The 17,735-nt window shown below is 41.8% G+C and overlaps 1 protein-coding gene across 1 annotated transcript in view; it reads right to left on the bottom strand.

Annotated features, from left to right (window-relative positions):
- The window catches only part of RNF17 (ring finger protein 17), a 514,511-nt gene that overhangs the window by 98,268 nt on the left and 398,508 nt on the right, over positions 1-17,735 (bottom strand). The window contains exon 14 of the mRNA XM_053705579.1: positions 2,172-2,288. Coding sequence (XP_053561554.1) covers positions 2,172-2,288 — 117 coding nt within the window. The remainder of the gene's footprint in view (positions 1-2,171; positions 2,289-17,735) is intronic.

Here is a 17,735-nt window from a genome sequence, read left to right on the forward strand (position 1 = left end):
TGGAGTTCCCACTCCCCCGGTTGAAAAGTCTGACGACTTAGAAAATCCGCCTCCCAGTTGTCTACACCTGGGATGTGAATTGCAGATAGATGGTAGGAGTGATCCTCCGCGCACCTGATTATTTTGATTACTTCCTTCATCGCTAGGAAACTCTTTGTTCCCCCCTGATGATTGATGTACGCTACAGTCGTGATGTTGTCCGACTGAAATCTGATGAATTTGGCCGCCGCTAGTTTAGGCCATGCCTGAAGCGTGTTGAATATCACTCTCAGTTCCAAAATGTTTATCGGGAGAAGAGACTCTTCCCGAGACCATAGGCCTTGAGCTTTCAGGGAGCCCAGACCGCGCCCCAGCCTAACAGACTGGCGTTGGTCGTTACAATGATCCACTCCGGTCTGCGAAAGCACATTCCCTGCGACAGGTGATCCTGAGACAAGCACCAGAGAAGAGAATCTCTGGTTTTCTGGTCCAGTTGGATTTGAGGAGACAAATCTGCATAATCTCCTTTCCACTGTTTGAGCATGCAAAATTGCAGTGGCCTGAGATGAATTTGAGCAAAAGAGACTACGTCCATTGCTGCTACCATTAATCCGATTACCTCCATGCACTGAGCTACAGATGGCCGAGGAATGGAATGAAGAGCTCGGCAAGTACTTAGAAGCTTTAACCTTCTGACCTCCGTCAGAAATATTTTCATTTCTACCGAGTCTATTAATGTTCCCAGGAAGGGAACCCTTGTGAGCGGGGACAGAGAACTTTTTTCGGTGTTCACCTTCCACCCGTGAGACCTTAGAAAGGCCAGAACAATATCCGTATGAGCCTTGGCTCTGGGAAAAGACGACGCCTGTATTAAGATGTCGTCCAGATAGGGTGCTACTGCAATATCCCGCGGTCTTAGTACCGCTAGAAGGGACCCTAGCACCTTTGTGAAAATTCTTGGAGCGGTGGCCAACCCGAAGGGAAGGACCACAAACTGGTAATACTTGTCCAGAAAAGCAAACCTTAGGAACTGATGGTGATCTTTGTGGATAGGAATATGAAGGTACGCATTTTTTTAAATCCACGGTAGTCATATATTGACCTTCCTGGTTCATCAGTAAGATTGTCCGAATGGTCTCCATCTTGAAGGATGGAACTCTGAGGAATTTGTTTAGAATTTTTAGATCCAGGATTGGTCTGAAAGTTCCTTCCTTTTTGGGAACCACAAACAGGTTTGAGTAAAAACCCAGTCCTTGTTCTGTAATTGGAACTGGATATATCACTCCCATCTTGAGTAGATCTTCTACACAGCATAAGAACGCCTCTTTCTTTGTCTGGTCTGTAGACAAACGAGAAGAGTGGAACCTTCCCCTTGGAGGAGAGCCCTTGAATTCTAGAAGATATCCCTGAGCAACTATCTCTAATGCCCAGGGATCGGGAACATCTCTTGCGCAAGCCTGAGCAAAGAGAGAGAGAGTCTGCCCCCTACCAGATCCGGTCCCGTATCGGGGGCTACCCCTTCATGCTGTCTTAGTAGCAGCTGCAGGCTTCTTGGCCTGTTTACCCTTGTTCCAGCCCTGCAAAGGCTTTCATCATATTTCTGCCAGAGAGTAAATAGCACAAACCGGTACTATTTAAAAATAACAAACTTTTGATTGAAGATATAAAAACTACAAATCTAACACCACATTCACTTTACCCTCGCGTGGAGATGCTACTTGTTAGAGCGGCAAAGAGAATGACTGGGGGGCGGAGCCAGAGGGGGAGCTATATGGACAGCTTTGCTGTGTGCTCTCTTTGCCACTTCCTGTAGGGAATGAGAATCCGTGGACTGGATACACCTTGCAAGAGAAATGTTGTTTTGCCTCCTCCTGGTGGAGGGGAACTATATCCCACATTATGGATAGTGAACTTTCCCCATCTTATTTAAGAAAATGTACATTCTTGTCACATGACGGAAAAAAAAAATGTATACAACTATATAAACAAATTTTAAATTTGATCTTTATAGAGCATTTTGTGTGCCTGCTAATGGGGAGAAGATTTTGTTCACAAAAGTAGGCAAGCCTAATAAAAAGCAGATAAACACTATTTTGTCAACCTTTTTTGTCTAATTAAATCAACATATTGACCTAACACAAACTTTTTACATATTAATTATTAAGAGAAATTGTTTTTTTAATGGCACTTACCTCATTAGGTGTTTGTATGTGTGTAATGCTCACTGCAAATAATTGTCCTGGATTAGGCAAGGATGGCAGAGTATATCTAGGTAATACAGGCGTTTCGAATGTCTGTTTAAGCAAACCCTAATGAAATTATATAAAGAAGTCAAACTTTATGCACAAAAATGATTAATAGAAGTAACAGTAAAAAATATGCTTGCCTGATAAATTAATTTATTTCTTGGTGGTGAGAGTACACAAGCCATTACTCCTGGGATTTAACTCCTGGCCACTAGGAGGAAGCAAAGGTACTCCACATTCAACAAGCTTTGAATCTCTCTCACCAAACTGGTATCTCAGTCTAACGTTTAGCTGAGAAAAGGAGAATAATAGAGAAGTATGAAAAGGACAAAGCAAGTGCATACTGCAAACTGGAAAAATATAAAAGGTGGGTCTTGTGGACTGAATTAATTTATCAGGTAAGCATGCATTTTGTTTTCTTTCTTAAGGTGGTGAGAGTCCACAAGCCATTACTCCTGAGATCTAATACCCAAGCTGTGGACTTCACAAAATAATGGGTGGGATAAAGATTTAGGAAGGCACCTATTGACCAGCCACTAAGACTAAAGCACTCTCCTGTCAAAAACTATCCAAAAACAGATACCAAAATACCAAGTTGCTGCTATGCGATCTAGATAACAGACACCTCAATTTAAAAGACTCCCAAGTGAAAACAATCTAGTGGAATGAAAAAGTTTGCCTGGAGACCATACTGTAACCATAATCAAACATAATTAGAAAATAGAGATTCTGGACATACTGCGACTAGGACGCATTTTAGAAAGGAATAACCTACTTTCTACCACAAAAGAATCTGACTTGGCGGATTAAGTTATGTGTAAGCGGAAGAAGGCTTCTTAGATTTTTACTGGGTCACACCACCATGTTTACTGGGTCGCAAATTGTGTGTGTGTTTTAGGAGAGAGTATGTGTATTGTATGAGAGTGCGTGTGGTGTGTATGAGAGTGCGTGTGTTGTGTGTGTGTTGTATGAGAATGTGTGTGTTGTATGAGAGTGCGTGTGGTGTGTGTGTGTTGTATGAGAGTGCATGAGGGTGTGTGTATTGTATGTGAGGGTGTGTGTATTGTATGAGAGGGTGTGTGTATTGTATGAGAGGGTGTGTGTATTGTATGAGAGGGTGTGTGTATTGTATGAGAGGGTGTGTGTATTGTATGTGAGGGTGTATGAGAGGGTGTGTGTATTGTATGAGAGGGTGTGTGTATTGTATGAGAGGGTGTGTGTATTGTATGAGAGGGTGTGTGTATTGTATGAGAGAGTGTGTGTATTGTATGAGAGGGTGTGTATTGTATGAGAGGGTGTGTATTGTATGAGTGTGTGTGTGTTATTACCTTTTAAAACACAAGTTTGATATTATCAGGAATAAAAGTATGCACATATTTTAGTCACTTTGCCAAAAATTGCAGCTATCTTGTATATTACTTCAGAAATGTTCAAACCAAGCATAAAAGTAGGGTCACAAAGGTATGTGGTATGATGGCAAGAGATCTTGGGGGGGGGGGGGAGTTAGAAGAACCCTGGACTAAGGAACAAAAAAGAAAATGTATGCTTACACAATACATTTTTTTTTTCCGGATATGGGGAGTCCACGGCTACTTCAATTACTGTAGGAAATATCACTCCTGGCCAGCAGGAGGAGGCAAAGAGCACCATAGTTAAACTGTTAAGTATCACTTCCCTTCCCACAAACCCCAGTCATTCGACCAAAGGTAAAGGAGAAAAAGGAGTAACACAAAGGTGTAGAGGTGCCTGAGGTTTAGTAAAAAAATAACTGTCTTAAAATAAAGGGCGGGGCGGTGGACTCACCATATCCGGAAATAAATGTATCAGGTAGTCATACATTTTCTTTTCTTTCCTAAGATATGGCGAGTCCATGGCTTCATCAATTACTGTTGGGAACCATTACCCAAGCTAGAGGACACAGATGAATAGGGAGGGACAAAACAGGCAGACCTAAACAGAAGGCACCCCGCTTGAATAACCCTTTCTCCCAAAAGAAGCCTCAGCCGAAACAAGAGTATACAATTTAAAGAAAATTGGAAAAAATATGTAAGGAAAACCAAGTTGCAGCCTTGCAAATCTATTCCACAGAAGCTTCATTTTTGAAAGCCCAAGAAGAAGAGAGAGCCCTCGTGTAATGATCCATAACTCTCTCCGAAGACTGCAGCCCCGCAGTCTGAAAAGCAAACAAATTAAACTTCTTAACCAGAGAAAAGAGAAGTAGCAGTAGCCTTCTGTTACAGAGAAAACAAACAAAAAAACATAATTTATGCTTACCTGATAAATTTATTTCTCTTGTAGTGTGTTCAGTCCACGGGTCATCCATTACTTATGGGATATATTCTCCTTCCCAACAGGAAGTTGCAAGAGGATCACCCAAGCAGAGCTGCTATATAGCTCCTCCCCTCACATGTCATATCCAGTCATTCGACCGAAACAAGACGAGAAAGGAGAAACTATAGGGTGCAGTGGTGACTGGAGTTATAATTTAAATTTTAGAACCTGCCTCAAAAAGACAGGGCGGGCCGTGGACTGAACACACTACAAGAGAAATAAATTTATCAGGTAAGCATAAATTATGTTTTCTCTTGTTAAGTGTGTTCAGTCCACGGGTCATCCATTACTTATGGGATACCAATACCAAAGCTAAAGTACACGGATGATGGGAGGGACAAGGCAGGAACATTAAACAGAAGGAACCACTGCCTGTAGAACCTTTCTCCCAAAAACAGCCTCCGAAGAAGCAAAAGTGTCAAATTTGTAAAATTTGGAAAAAGTATGAAGTGAAGACCAAGTTGCAGCCTTGCAAATCTGTTCAGCAGAGGCCTCATTCTTAAAGGCCCAGGTGGAAGCCACAGCTCTAGTGGAATGAGCTGTAATTTTTTCAGGAGGCTGCTGTCCAGCAGTCTCATAGGCTAAGCGTATTATGCTACAAAGCCAAAAAGAGAGAGAGGTAGCCGAAGCCTTTTGACCTCTCCTCTGTCCAGAGTAAACGACAAACAGAGAAGAAGTTTGTCGAAAATCTTTAGTTGCCTGTAAGTAGAACTTCAGGGCACGGACCACGTCTAGATTATGCAAAAGACGTTCCTTCTTTGAAGAAGGATTAGGACATAACGATGGAACAACAATCTCTTGATTGATATTCCTGTTAGAAACAGCCTTAGGTAAAAACCCAGGTTTAGTACGCAGGACTACCTTGTTTGAATGAAAGATCAGATAAGGAGAATCACAATGTAAGGCAGATAACTCAGAGACTCTTCGAGCCGAGGAAATAGCCATCAAAAACAGAACTTTCCAAGATAAAAGCTTAATATCAATGGAATGAAGGGGTTCAAACGGAACACCCTGAAGAACTTTAAGAACCAAGTTTAAGCTCCACGGAGGAGCAACAGTTTTAAACACAGGCTTAATCCTAGACAAAGCCTGACAAAAAGCCTGGACGTCTGGATTCTCTGCCAGACGCTTGTGTAAAAGAATAGACAGAGCAGAAATCTGTCCCTTTAGTGAACTAGCGGATAAGCCCTTTTCTAAACCCTCTTGTAGAAAAGACAATATCCTAGGAATCCTAACCTTACTCCATGAGTAACTCTTGGAATCACACCAATATAAATATTTACGCCATATCTTGTGGTAAATTTTTCTGGTAACAGGTTTCCGAGCCTGTATTAATGTATCAATAACCGAATCCGAAAACCCACGCTTTGATAGAATCAAGCGTACAATTTCCAAGCAGTCAGCCTCAGAGAAATTAGGTTTGGATGGTTGAAAGGACCCTGAATTAGAAGGTCCTGCCTCAGGGGTAGAGACCATGGTGGACAGGACGACATGTCCACTAGGTCTGCATACCAGGTCCTGCGTGGCCACGCAGGCGCTATCAGAATCACTGATGCTCTCTCCTGTTTGATCCTGGCAATCAGTCGAGGTAGCAACAGAAAAGGTGGAAACACATAAGCTATGTTGAAAACCCAAGGGGCTGCTAGTGCATCGACCAGCACCGCACCCGGGTCCCTGGACCTGGATCCGTAACAAGGAAGCTTGGCGTTCTGGCGAGATGCCATGAGATCCAGATCCGGTTTGCCCCAATGACGAATCAGTTGAGCAAATACCTCCGGGTGAAGTTCCCACTCCCCCGGATGAAAGGTCTGGCGACTTAGAAAATCCGTCTCCCAGTTCTCCACGCCTGGGATGTAGATCGCTGACAGGTGGCAAGAGTGAGACTGTCCAGCGAATTATCTTCGAGACTTCCAACATCGCTAGGGAACTCCTGGTTCCCCCTTGATGATTGATGTAAGCCACAGTCGTGATGTTGTCCGACTGAAATCTGATGAACCTCAGTGTTGCTAACTGAGGCCAAGCTAGAAGAGCATTGAATATTGCTCTTAATTCTAGAATGTTTATCGGGAGGAGTCTCTCCTCCTGAGTCCACGATCCCTGAGCCTTCAGGGAGTTCCAGACTGCTCCCCAGCCTAGTAGGCTGGCATCTGTTGTTACAATCGTCCAATCTGGTCTGCGAAAAGTCATTCCTTTGGACAGATGAACCCGTGACAACCACCAGAGAAGAGAATCTCTGGTCTCCTGGTACAGATTTAGCAAAGGGGACAGATCTGAGTAATTCCCGTTCCATTGACTTAGCATGCATAGTTGCAGCGGTCTGAGATGTAGGCGCGCAAATGGCACTATGTCCATTGCAGCGAACATTAAGCCGATTACTTCTATGCACTGAGCTACTGATGGGCTTGGAATGGAGTGAAGGACACGGCAAGCATTGAGGATCTTTGATAACCTGGACTCCGTCAGGTAAATCTTCATCTCTACAGAATCTATAAGAGTCCCTAGAAAAGAGACCCTTGTGAGTGGTAACAGAGAACTCTTTTCCACGTTCACTTTCCACCCATGCGACCTCAGAAATGCTAGAACTATCTCTGTATGAGACTTTGCATTTTGAAAACTTGACGCTTGTATCAGAATGTCGTCTAGGTACGGAGCCACCGCTATGCCTCGTGGTCTTAGAGCCCAGAACCTTTGTAAAAATTCTCGGGGCCGTAGCTAACCCGAAGGGAAGAGCTACAAACTGGTAATGCCTGTCTAGAAAGGCAAACCTTAGGTACCGATAATGATCTTTGTGAATCGGTATGTGAAGGTAGGCATCCTTTAAGTCCACTGTGGTCATATATTGACCCTCTTGGATCATGGGTAGGATGGTCCGAATGTTTTCCATCTTGAACGATGGAACCCTTAGGAATTTGTTTAAGATTTTTAAGTCTAAGATTGGTCTGAAGGTTCCCTCTTTCTTGGGAACCACAAACAGATTTGAATAAAACCCTTGCCCCTGTTCCGTTCGCGGAACTGGGTGGATCACTCCCATCACTAAGAGGTCTTGTACACATTGTAGAAATGCCTCTTTCTTTACTAGGTTTGTTGATAATCTTGACAGATGAAATCTCCCCTGTGGAGGAGAAGTTTTGAAATCCAGAAGGTATCCCTGAGATATAATCTCCAACGTCCAGGGATCCTGTACATCTCTTGCCCAAGCCTGGGTGAAGAGAGAAAGTCTGCCCCCCACTAGATCCGTCTCCGGAAAGGGGCCCTGTCTTCATGCTGTCTTAGGGGCGGAAGTAGGCTTTCTGGCTTTCCAACCTTGTCTGTAACGAGCAGTAGTTCCTTCCTGTTTTGGAGCGGAGGAAGTTGATGCTGCTCCTGCCTTGAAATTACAAAAGGCACGAAAATTAGACTGTTTGGCCTTTGATTTGGCCCTGTCCTGAGGAAGGGTGTGGCCCTCACCTCCAGTAATGTCAGCAATAATTTCCTTCAAGCCGGGCCCGAATAAGGTCTGCCCTTTGAAAGGAATGTTTAGTAGTTTAGACTTAGAAGTTACATCTGCTGACCAGGATTTAAGCCATAGCGCTCTTCTCGCCTGTATGGCGAATCCGGAATTCTTAGCCGTAAGTTTGGTTAAATGCACTACGGCATCCGAAACAAACGCATTAGCCAGCTTAAGGGTTCTAATCTTGCTCAAAGATTCATCCAATGGTGCTGTGCGAATCGCCTCTTCCAGAGACTCAAACCAGAATGCCGCTGCAGCAGTGACAGGCGCAATGCATGCAAGAGGCTGTAATATAAAACCTTGTTGAACAAACATTTTCTTAAGGTAACCCTCTAATTTTTTATCCATTGGATCTGAGAAAGCACAGCTATCCTCCACCGGGATAGTGGTACGCTTGGCTAAAGTAGAAACTGCTCCCTCCACCTTAGGGACCGTCTGCCATAAGTCTTGTGTGGTGGCGTCTATAGGGAACATTTTTCTAAATATCGGAGGAGGGGAAAAAGGCACACCGGGTCTATCCCACTCCTTGCTAATAATCTCTGTAAGCCTCTTTGGTAAAGGAAAAACGTCAGTACACACCGGTACCGCATAGTATTTATCCAGCCTACATAATTTCTCTGGGATTGCCACCGTGTCACAATCATTCAGAGCTGCTAACACCTCCCCTAGCAACACGCGGAGGTTCTCAAGCTTAAATTTAAAATTTGAAATGTCTGAATCCGGTCTCCCCGAATCAGAACCGTCACCCACAGAATGAAGCTCTCCGTCCTCATGTTCTGCAAATTGTGACGCAGTATCAGACATGGCTCTTGTGTCATCGGCGCGCTCTGTCCTTAACCCAGAGCTGTCGCGCTTGCCTCTTAACTCGGGCATATTGTATAATACTTCTTTCATAACATTAGCCATATTATGTAAAGTGATTTGTAAGGGCCTTGATGTACTTGGCGCCTCAATCTTACGCACCTCCCGAGCGGGAGGCGAAGGTACTGACACGTGAGGAGAGTTAGGCGGCATAACTTCCCCCTCGTTGTCTGGTGATAATTTCTTTTATCGGTACAGATTGACTTTTATTCAAAGTAATATCAATACAATTGGTACACATATTTCTATTGGGCTCCACATCGGCTTTTAAACATAAGGAACAAGCAGATTCCTCTGTATCAGACATGTTTAAACAGACTAGCAATGAAGCTAGCAAGCTTGGAAAATACTTTCAATAAGTTTACAAGCAATATAAAAAACGCTGCAGCGCTTTTCTTTAAAAAACACAGTTGAATAACAAAGAACTAATTCAGTTATAGTCAACAATTCTTTAAAAGTATTAATTAGCAGAGGATTGCACCCATTAGCAAAAGGATGATTTACCCCTCAGTAGTCAGTACCCAAAAACGGATATCAAATTAAGATTTAACGCTTTTATCACAGTCAAACACACTGTCACAGGTCTGCTGTGACTGATTACCTCCCTCAAAAACGAATTTTGAAGATCCCTGAGCTCTCTGGAGACGTCCTGGATCAAAGAGGAAGAAGCAGGAAGACTGTGCTAGAATTTTAACTGCGCAACAAGGCGCTAAAAAAAGGTCCCTCCCACTCCTATTACAACAGTGGGAGACCTGATATAACGGTTTCTATGCAGAAATATACGTTAGCCATGTGGAAAAAAATCATGCCCAAAAAGATTTATCACCAAAGTACCTCACAAAACGATTAACATGCCAGTAAACGTTTTAAAAAACAACATTTCAGATGCTGTGTAAAGTTATTACTAAGCCTGCTACCAGTCGCTTCTACTGCAGTTAAGGCTCACACATTATATCAGTATTAACAGTATTTTTTCAGTCAAATTCTAGTCCCTAGAAAATAACTCTACTGTGCATACATTTATCAGCCTGATACCAGTCACTACTACTGCATTTAAGGCTGTACTTACATCATACGGTAACAGCAGTGTTTTCTTAGTCAATTCCATTCCCAGAAAATATTGTACTGCACATACCTCATTTGCGGGAGACCCCGCATGCTATTCCCATTTTCTGAAGTTACCCCACTCCTCAGAATGTCGAGAACAGCCAGTGGATCTTAGTTACGCCTGCTAAGATCATAGAAAACGCAGGCAGTTTCTTCTTCCAAATACTGCCTGAGATAGAAAAACAGCACACTCCGGTGCCATTTAAAATAACAAACTTTTGATTGAAGAATAATTAAGTAAAAACTCCAACTCCTCTCGCGACCTCCTTCTTTGTTGAGGGTTGCAAGAGAATGACTGGATATGACATGTGAGGGGAGGAGCTATATAGCAGCTCTGCTTGGGTGATCCTCTTGCAACTTCCTGTTGGGAAGGAGAATATATCCCATAAGTAATGGATGACCCGTGGACTGAACACACTTAACAAGAGAAACAGAACAACAAATAATAAGCACGCACAACATCCAAATTGTGAACACCCGTTCCTCAAGAGACAAGAGTGAGGACACAGAAAGGATACAATTTTAAAATCTTTGGAATGCTATGGCTCAAACTGAGCCTGCTGCAAAACCTTAAAACAAGGTTAAAGCTCTGAGAGGAGCAACAGACTTTAAAATAGGACTGATACTAACCATGGTCTGACAAAAGGTTACACATCTGGCACATCCGCCAGACACTTGTGTAAAAAAAGGAAAAAGCAGTAATCTGACACTTCAGAGAACTGACTGACAAACCGTCCTCCAGACCGTCCCGGAGAAGGGCAAACCCCCTAGAAATCCTGACCCTACTTCCAAGAGTAGTCCATGGATTCACACCAATCAGGGAATTTATGCCATACCTCATGGCAAAAGATACCAGTAACAGGTTTGCGAACCTGAATCATGGTCTCAATGACCGATTCAGAAAAAACACACTAAGCATACAATCTCCAAGCAGAAAGCTTCAGAGAAAATGAAAGTGGATGAAAAAATAGACCCAGAATAAAAGGTCCTACCTCAGGAACAACCACCAAGGTGGAAGAAATACATCTCTGATAAGTCTGAATACCAGATCTTGCGACTATGCAGGAACTATTAAAATTCCTATGCTCACTCCCATTTAATACGAGAAATGACTCGTGGAGGGAGAGCAAACAGACTGAAAACCCAAAGAACACCAGGGTATTTAGCAGAGCAACCTGCTGATCTCTTGACCCAAAACACAACTTGGAAGCTTGGTGTACTGCCATCTCCAACTCCAGCAACCCCATTTGAGGGTTAACCTGGAGAACACCTCCGGGAGAAGCGCAAATTCCCTGGAATGAAAAATGTGACTGCTTAAGAAGTCCGCTCCCGGTATTCACTCTTTAAAAGTGAATAATGGATAAACAAAGAAAGTGAGCGTCCGCCCACTGAACAATCCACGCCAATCATGGCAAAAGAACTCCAGGTTCCACCCAGAAGGTTAATGTAAACCACTGAGATGACATTGTTCAACTAGAACCTGAAAACCCGGCTAAGAAAACTGAGGCCAAGGCAACAAAGCAAAGTAGATCGATCTTCACTCCAAGGATTATAGGGAGAAAAGGCTCCTCCCAAGCCCATAGTCAGCAACCCAACAGGCTAGCGACTGTGGTCACTATTACTCAGGAAGGTCTCCGGAAGCATGTGCCCCTAGACAGAAGCTCCTGAGAAAACCAAAAGATTCTGGAGAATGCGGGTAATCATCCCGCTACCTCTTTCAAGCAAAGTGAGCGCTCTACCACTAATTCCCCTCTCTGATTCACAGGGAAGAATCTCAAGTCGATAGATATAGATCCATCCTCCGAGACAGAGCCACAAGATACCCGGTCCACTATCTGAACATGCATAACAGCAGACTCTCAGATGGAATTGAGCAAAGGGAGGATGTCCCATAAAGCAACCATCAGACCAATTACCTCCATACATTGAACTACTGAAGGCCAAACAGAAAAATGCAGAAAGAATCCTTGTTTTTCCGATCTCTGGTAAAAATATTTTCAGAGATAGGGAAACTAAAATGGACACTTAGAAAACTACCCCAGTGGCTGGAACAAGGGAACACATTTTCAGATTCATTTCCCATCCCTGGGAATGAAGAAAAACAACAATATTTCCGAATGAAAGAACTTGTTTAAAATATGACGCCTGAATCCTAATGTTGTCCAGGAAGGGCACCACAGCAATTCCCTGACACCTGATTACTGCTAAAATAGCCCCCTCTGGGAGACGTGGCAAGGCCAAAGGGAAGAACCACAAACTGAAAAGGTTTGACAGAAAGTAAAAAAACTCAGGGACTTGAAAATATGCGTCTTCCAGGTCTACGGTCACCATTAATTGATCCTCCTAGATCAAAGGAAGAATGGAACCACAGGTTCCCATGTGAAGGACTGTACCCTGAGACAACTTGATGAGACACTTTAGGTCTACCTTAAGACAACAAATTCCTTGTTTTTCGGGAACCACAAACAGGAAGGGATAGAATCCTAGACCCTGTTCCCTTACAGGAACTGGTAATCACTCACAGGGCAGAGAGGCCCCAAAACACACTTCAAAAATGCCTGTTATCTGGCCTGCAGATTAAACGAGAGGTGGAGCCTGCCTCTGCGAGGAAAGGTATGAATTCAATGAAGCAACCCTGATGTATGAAGCCTATCAGGGACATTTTATATCCATGTATAAAGACAAAGAGAGAGAGATAAAGCCCCCCACGTGGGTAATCCCGGATTGGCAGCAAACTCCTTTAGGTTTATTCATCTTGTCTTGTTGTGGGAAAGAACCCTTTTCCACCTGTATGTCAGAAATATTCCTGTCAGATCAGGACCAAAAGGTCTTATCCTAGAAGGAAGCGCCAGAAAATTGGACTCAGAGGAAAATCCAATGACCAAGCATATAGCTACAACGCACCACAGACTAGCACAGCGAAGCGTGATATCTTAGCTCCGACTTAACCTATAAGGTAGCATCCAAAATAAAAAAAATGGCTAGTTTAAAAGCCTTAATTCTGCTCTGGATCTCCTTCAAAGGAGTCTCAACAAATTGGAACCAGACAAGGCATTGCACCAATAAAATGCTGCACTTGACCCAGTGGCAATACAAACTTCCATGTAAGCCTCCAGCTTAGTCCATTGATCCTGAAAAGAACAGCTATACTCTCTAGGAATCGTAGTACTCTTAGCCAGAGTAAAAATGCCCTACTACTTTAGGCACTGTGCGTCATGATATTTAAAGGAGACAGCAACAGGAAACATCCTTTTAAAGACAGGAGACAGGGAAAAAGGAATCTCTGACTTCTCCCATTCCTGTGAAAAATCTCCTAGCACGGTCTGGAACAGGAAAAACTTCCACAGAAGGATCCTAGTATTTATAAAGTTTACTAGATTCCTTAGGGTTGACAACGACAGACGTATCAGAGTCGCTCAAAAGTAGCAAAAACCTCCTTTACCATACACAAAGGTGTCCAAGCTAAAATCTGAAAGATACTACTTCAGCGTCAGATGAAGGAATTATACTGTTCGAATCTGAGATTTCATCCTCAGAGGCTACCACCGTATTCTCCTCATCAGACCTATGAGGAAGGCAACTAAAGTAGCAGGAGGTGATACAAAAACCTTACAATCTGAATCTCTAATATTCCTTTTGTGATTTCCCTTTAGTATAGGAAAAACAGATTATGCCACAGATATTGCAGGAGATACTTAAACCGAAAATTCTGCAGGCAAAAAAACTTCTCCAGGAGATTGAGAGGAACCACAGGGCACTGAATGTGATGCCATAGAGGCTAGGGACGTGACAGGAGAAAGCTGTGACACTGCCTAAACAGCATCATCCTGGGAGACATGGGACTCAGAGTGCAACACACTGGGTGTACATAGCATATCTTTGTATAATATATGCAGCACCAAATTGTATAGACAAATTAAAGTGTCCAAAAATTTGTCCTGAGGAACAAGAGGCTCAAAGAAAAATATAACTTTATTCAGAAGTAATTATAGCATAAATGTATGCTACAACAATTTGTCCTCCAGAGCCATAAATCATCCCTGTCCCAAGACCAACTGAATGACAACTACTAAAGTGATATATAATAACATTAATGAGAAAACATTAAATATACACTCTCATGAACAGCCCACTTTATGCAGCTGTTCAAACACTGTAATACACTCAAGCAATGGTTTAACAAAGAGAGAACAAAGCTGCTTTGTAGAAATTTAAAACTACGTTCAAAATGTAAAAAATATCACAAAACTAGAACGACGCTCCGTTCTCATGCCAGAAAACGAGGTGGGACTACGTTCTAGTTTAAGGAACACCAAAAATGGCGCAGCTCCGCTGTGAGGACGAAAAGGAGGCAGGAACATAAATTCAGCAAGGAAATTAAGCGCATATACTGTATCAAGCTTCATTCCGCCACTATCGGATGCAAATGAGGGAATTATCTGCCTTAAACACTTTCCCACTGTCACATCTGCCTCCCTATAATCCCTGCAGAGCTAGAATAAATTAATAAAGATCACTCGTCTCCGCTAAAAAGCAGAAGAAATTAAACTGAAACAGTCCCATGTGAATGGCACCTCTAAAGAAAGAGCACGCCTCCTAACAGACTTCGATTAGGACTGAGAGTTGCTGCCTACAGACAGACAAGGCAATAAAAGAAGGGAAGACTAACCCTTCTCTTGCGTCTTTAGCAAATAAATTCTATACCGAGTCCCGATAAAAGATTAACCCCCTCCTTTTGCCATGAAGGAAGTTAAACCTAAAGTCTCCATGTCACATACTATTAGTGCCTGCCCACTGCCATAAAAAAAATCCTTACCTAAGGATTTAGTGTCCCAGCTTGTGTACAGAGGGTACTTAACCCATTCAGTGCCAGCCTCCTAGCCCCAGAAGACAAAATGGCACTTAGCTGCACTTTTAGCTGTCTGGCAGGAAGACCACTTACATGGCGTGGGAGGAAGCCGCTCCTCACAGAGACCTGTAGAAAAAAGAAAGAACAGAGTAAACCTACTCTGGCTTTCTATACTAGGACAGCACAATGTTAGGAAAACGCAGCAAGGCCCACCTTACAATTTCCTAACTGCTTTAAAGCCACCACTGCCCTACTGAAGAGACTAACGTGGAGTACGGCTAGACCCAATTTTTTTTTTATTGGTCTTTTTTTCAAGCACAAATAGAGAAAAACAATAGAGACTTCTAAATTAATAAAACAAAATTCCGACATATATCATATTCTGGTTACTTATTAACAGTCTTCCACAGCTGAAGATTATTCAATAAAACATTTTTTTTAATAAAACAAATGAAAATGGCATGCCTCAACCTGGGCATGAGAATGCAAAAAAAAAAAAAAAAAAATTCCCCTTTCTCTCCCTTCCACCCACGCCCGTCCCCGCTCACCCCAGCCCCGCGCCGCCTGCACCCTCTATTGCACAACGGTCAGTCCTGTCCTCTATCAATCTGGAGATTGCTTGTTAGCGATAGCAAGCTCCATTGACACTAACCCCCAAAGGGGTGAGATTAATTGTAGTTGTATTTCCTTCGGAAAACTAGTAATTACGTTCCGCCATTTAAGCAAGAAACCGTTAACTTGTGTTTCTGAGTTTATTGATGTATCCATTTGTTCCATAATCAGTTGATTTTTAAGTTTTTGAATACATTCTAATAAAGTTGGGGCTTTACTGGATTTCCAGTATTTCAAAATCAAGTCTGCCAACTATTATTGCCGAGTTTAATTGACGTATATGTATATATGCACCTATTTTATGTCCATCTATGAAGAACAATACATGTTCTGACTTAAGTTGAAAATGTATATGGTTAATTTTATTTAACCACTCGTTAGTCTTGTACCAGAATTTCCTAATTTTGGGGCAGCCCCAAAACAATGTCTGAGGTCAGCATTAAAAGCTTTACATTTGTGGCATAAGGCCTCAGCGTTGTCCCATTTCTCTTTCTTACTAGGAGTAATATATGTTTTATTTATTAGCTTAGTACGAGACTCACGCCATGAGGTAGACAATGTTGCTGCAAACTTTTATGTATAATTTCTGATGGTACCTGCCAATTTTTGGAAATATGCTCAACATTTTCCCTCCCATATTCTGTAAATAAGTAGATTTCCAGCCACCAGGAAAAATTAAAAGACCTTTATTTCTGTTTTTTACAGGGTCCATGAAACAAACGACAACGTTTCAAACCACTCCCTGGTTCTTAATCATGTCTAATTTGTCTATGTACAGGTGTGCCTTTTATACCTGATACATCAGTTTATCTATACAATATTGCCATCTTGTGGTGTTTTGTTAAAATTACATGTATACAATATGAAATAAACAGTTTTATTTTTCCTTGTTCAGTTTTCCTATATATTTCACATGTATATATTAAAATACGATGCTAAAATCACAAAACTGACCTACCTATACATATTAGAAACAAATCAGAATATTAGCACAACAGATCTCACTATAATGTATGCAACTTTTGATGAATTGCTTATTATTTACAAAAATAAAGACCAATCAAAGTCTTTATTCAGGCCACTGGGTTCTAAAGTATTCAATTTATTTATCCAAAACATTTATTTCTTTTTGAGCATATGTTCCCTGTCGCCTCTTCTCCTTGGTTTATCAATGTGATCTATTACTTGGAACCGCAACTGGCTTATATTATGTCCCATGGAGAGGAAGTGACAGGAAACTGGAGCTTCTCTATTTTTCATCCTAATATTAGATTTATGTTCTGTAATTCTTGTCCTGACTTCTCTGCTCATTTCTCCAATGTAAATTCTGGCACATGGACATTTAATTAAATATATGGCATATGTACTTCTGCATGTTAAGTATTTTCTAATTGGATATTTTGTTCCATTTGCTGGGTGCAAGGAATGTTTACCTTTGATTATAGAATTGCAATGACTGCAGTGGAGACATGGATAACAGTCTACATTATCTGATCCTATTTTATTTTGTGGCTTTTTTGCACTACCTATGTCTGCTCTCACTAAGAGATCTCTCAAATTTCTATTTTTCTTGTACGCTGTCATTGGAATATTTTTAAATTCTTCTATCCCAGGATTACAGTCTAAATATATGCCAATACTTATTAATAATGCCTGACATTTTAGGACCTAGAGTGTTATACTGTGTCACAAATATCATCCTATTTTCCTTTTTGTCATTATTTTTCTTAGTATCTTGGTTGTTAGCTTTCACAAGTTCCATTTGCTCTTGGATCAATTTATCAGGGTAACCTCTCTTTGAATTTGTCTGCCATTTCACTTAACCTTAAATTACACCTATCTTTATCTGACACAATTCTTTGTACTCTTAAAAATTGACTTCTAGGTATGGCTTTCAATGTGTTATCTGGATGATAACTATCAAACTGTAATATTTTATTTTTGTCAGTTGGTTTGGTGTATAAATCTGTTTTTAAAAAAAACCCTTCTACATAGACAAAAGTGTCCAGAAACTCCACACCTATTTCACTCATTTTCAGAGTAAATTTTAACCCCTTGACAGATTTAGGCGCTCTACAAATGTCAATAGGCTTCCAACGTCGCCCAACCATATGCCAAATATATCATCTATAAATCTTCACCAGGCGGCACCATGTTGTTAAAACAACATATGTGGATATACAAATCTTTCCTCTATATGAGACATATATATATTGGCATAGGTTGGGGTGACGTTGGAGCCCATTGCAGCACCCTGTTG

This window comes from Bombina bombina, chromosome 3 (assembly GCF_027579735.1).
Source record: "Bombina bombina isolate aBomBom1 chromosome 3, aBomBom1.pri, whole genome shotgun sequence".
NCBI lineage: Eukaryota > Metazoa > Chordata > Amphibia > Anura > Bombinatoridae > Bombina > Bombina bombina.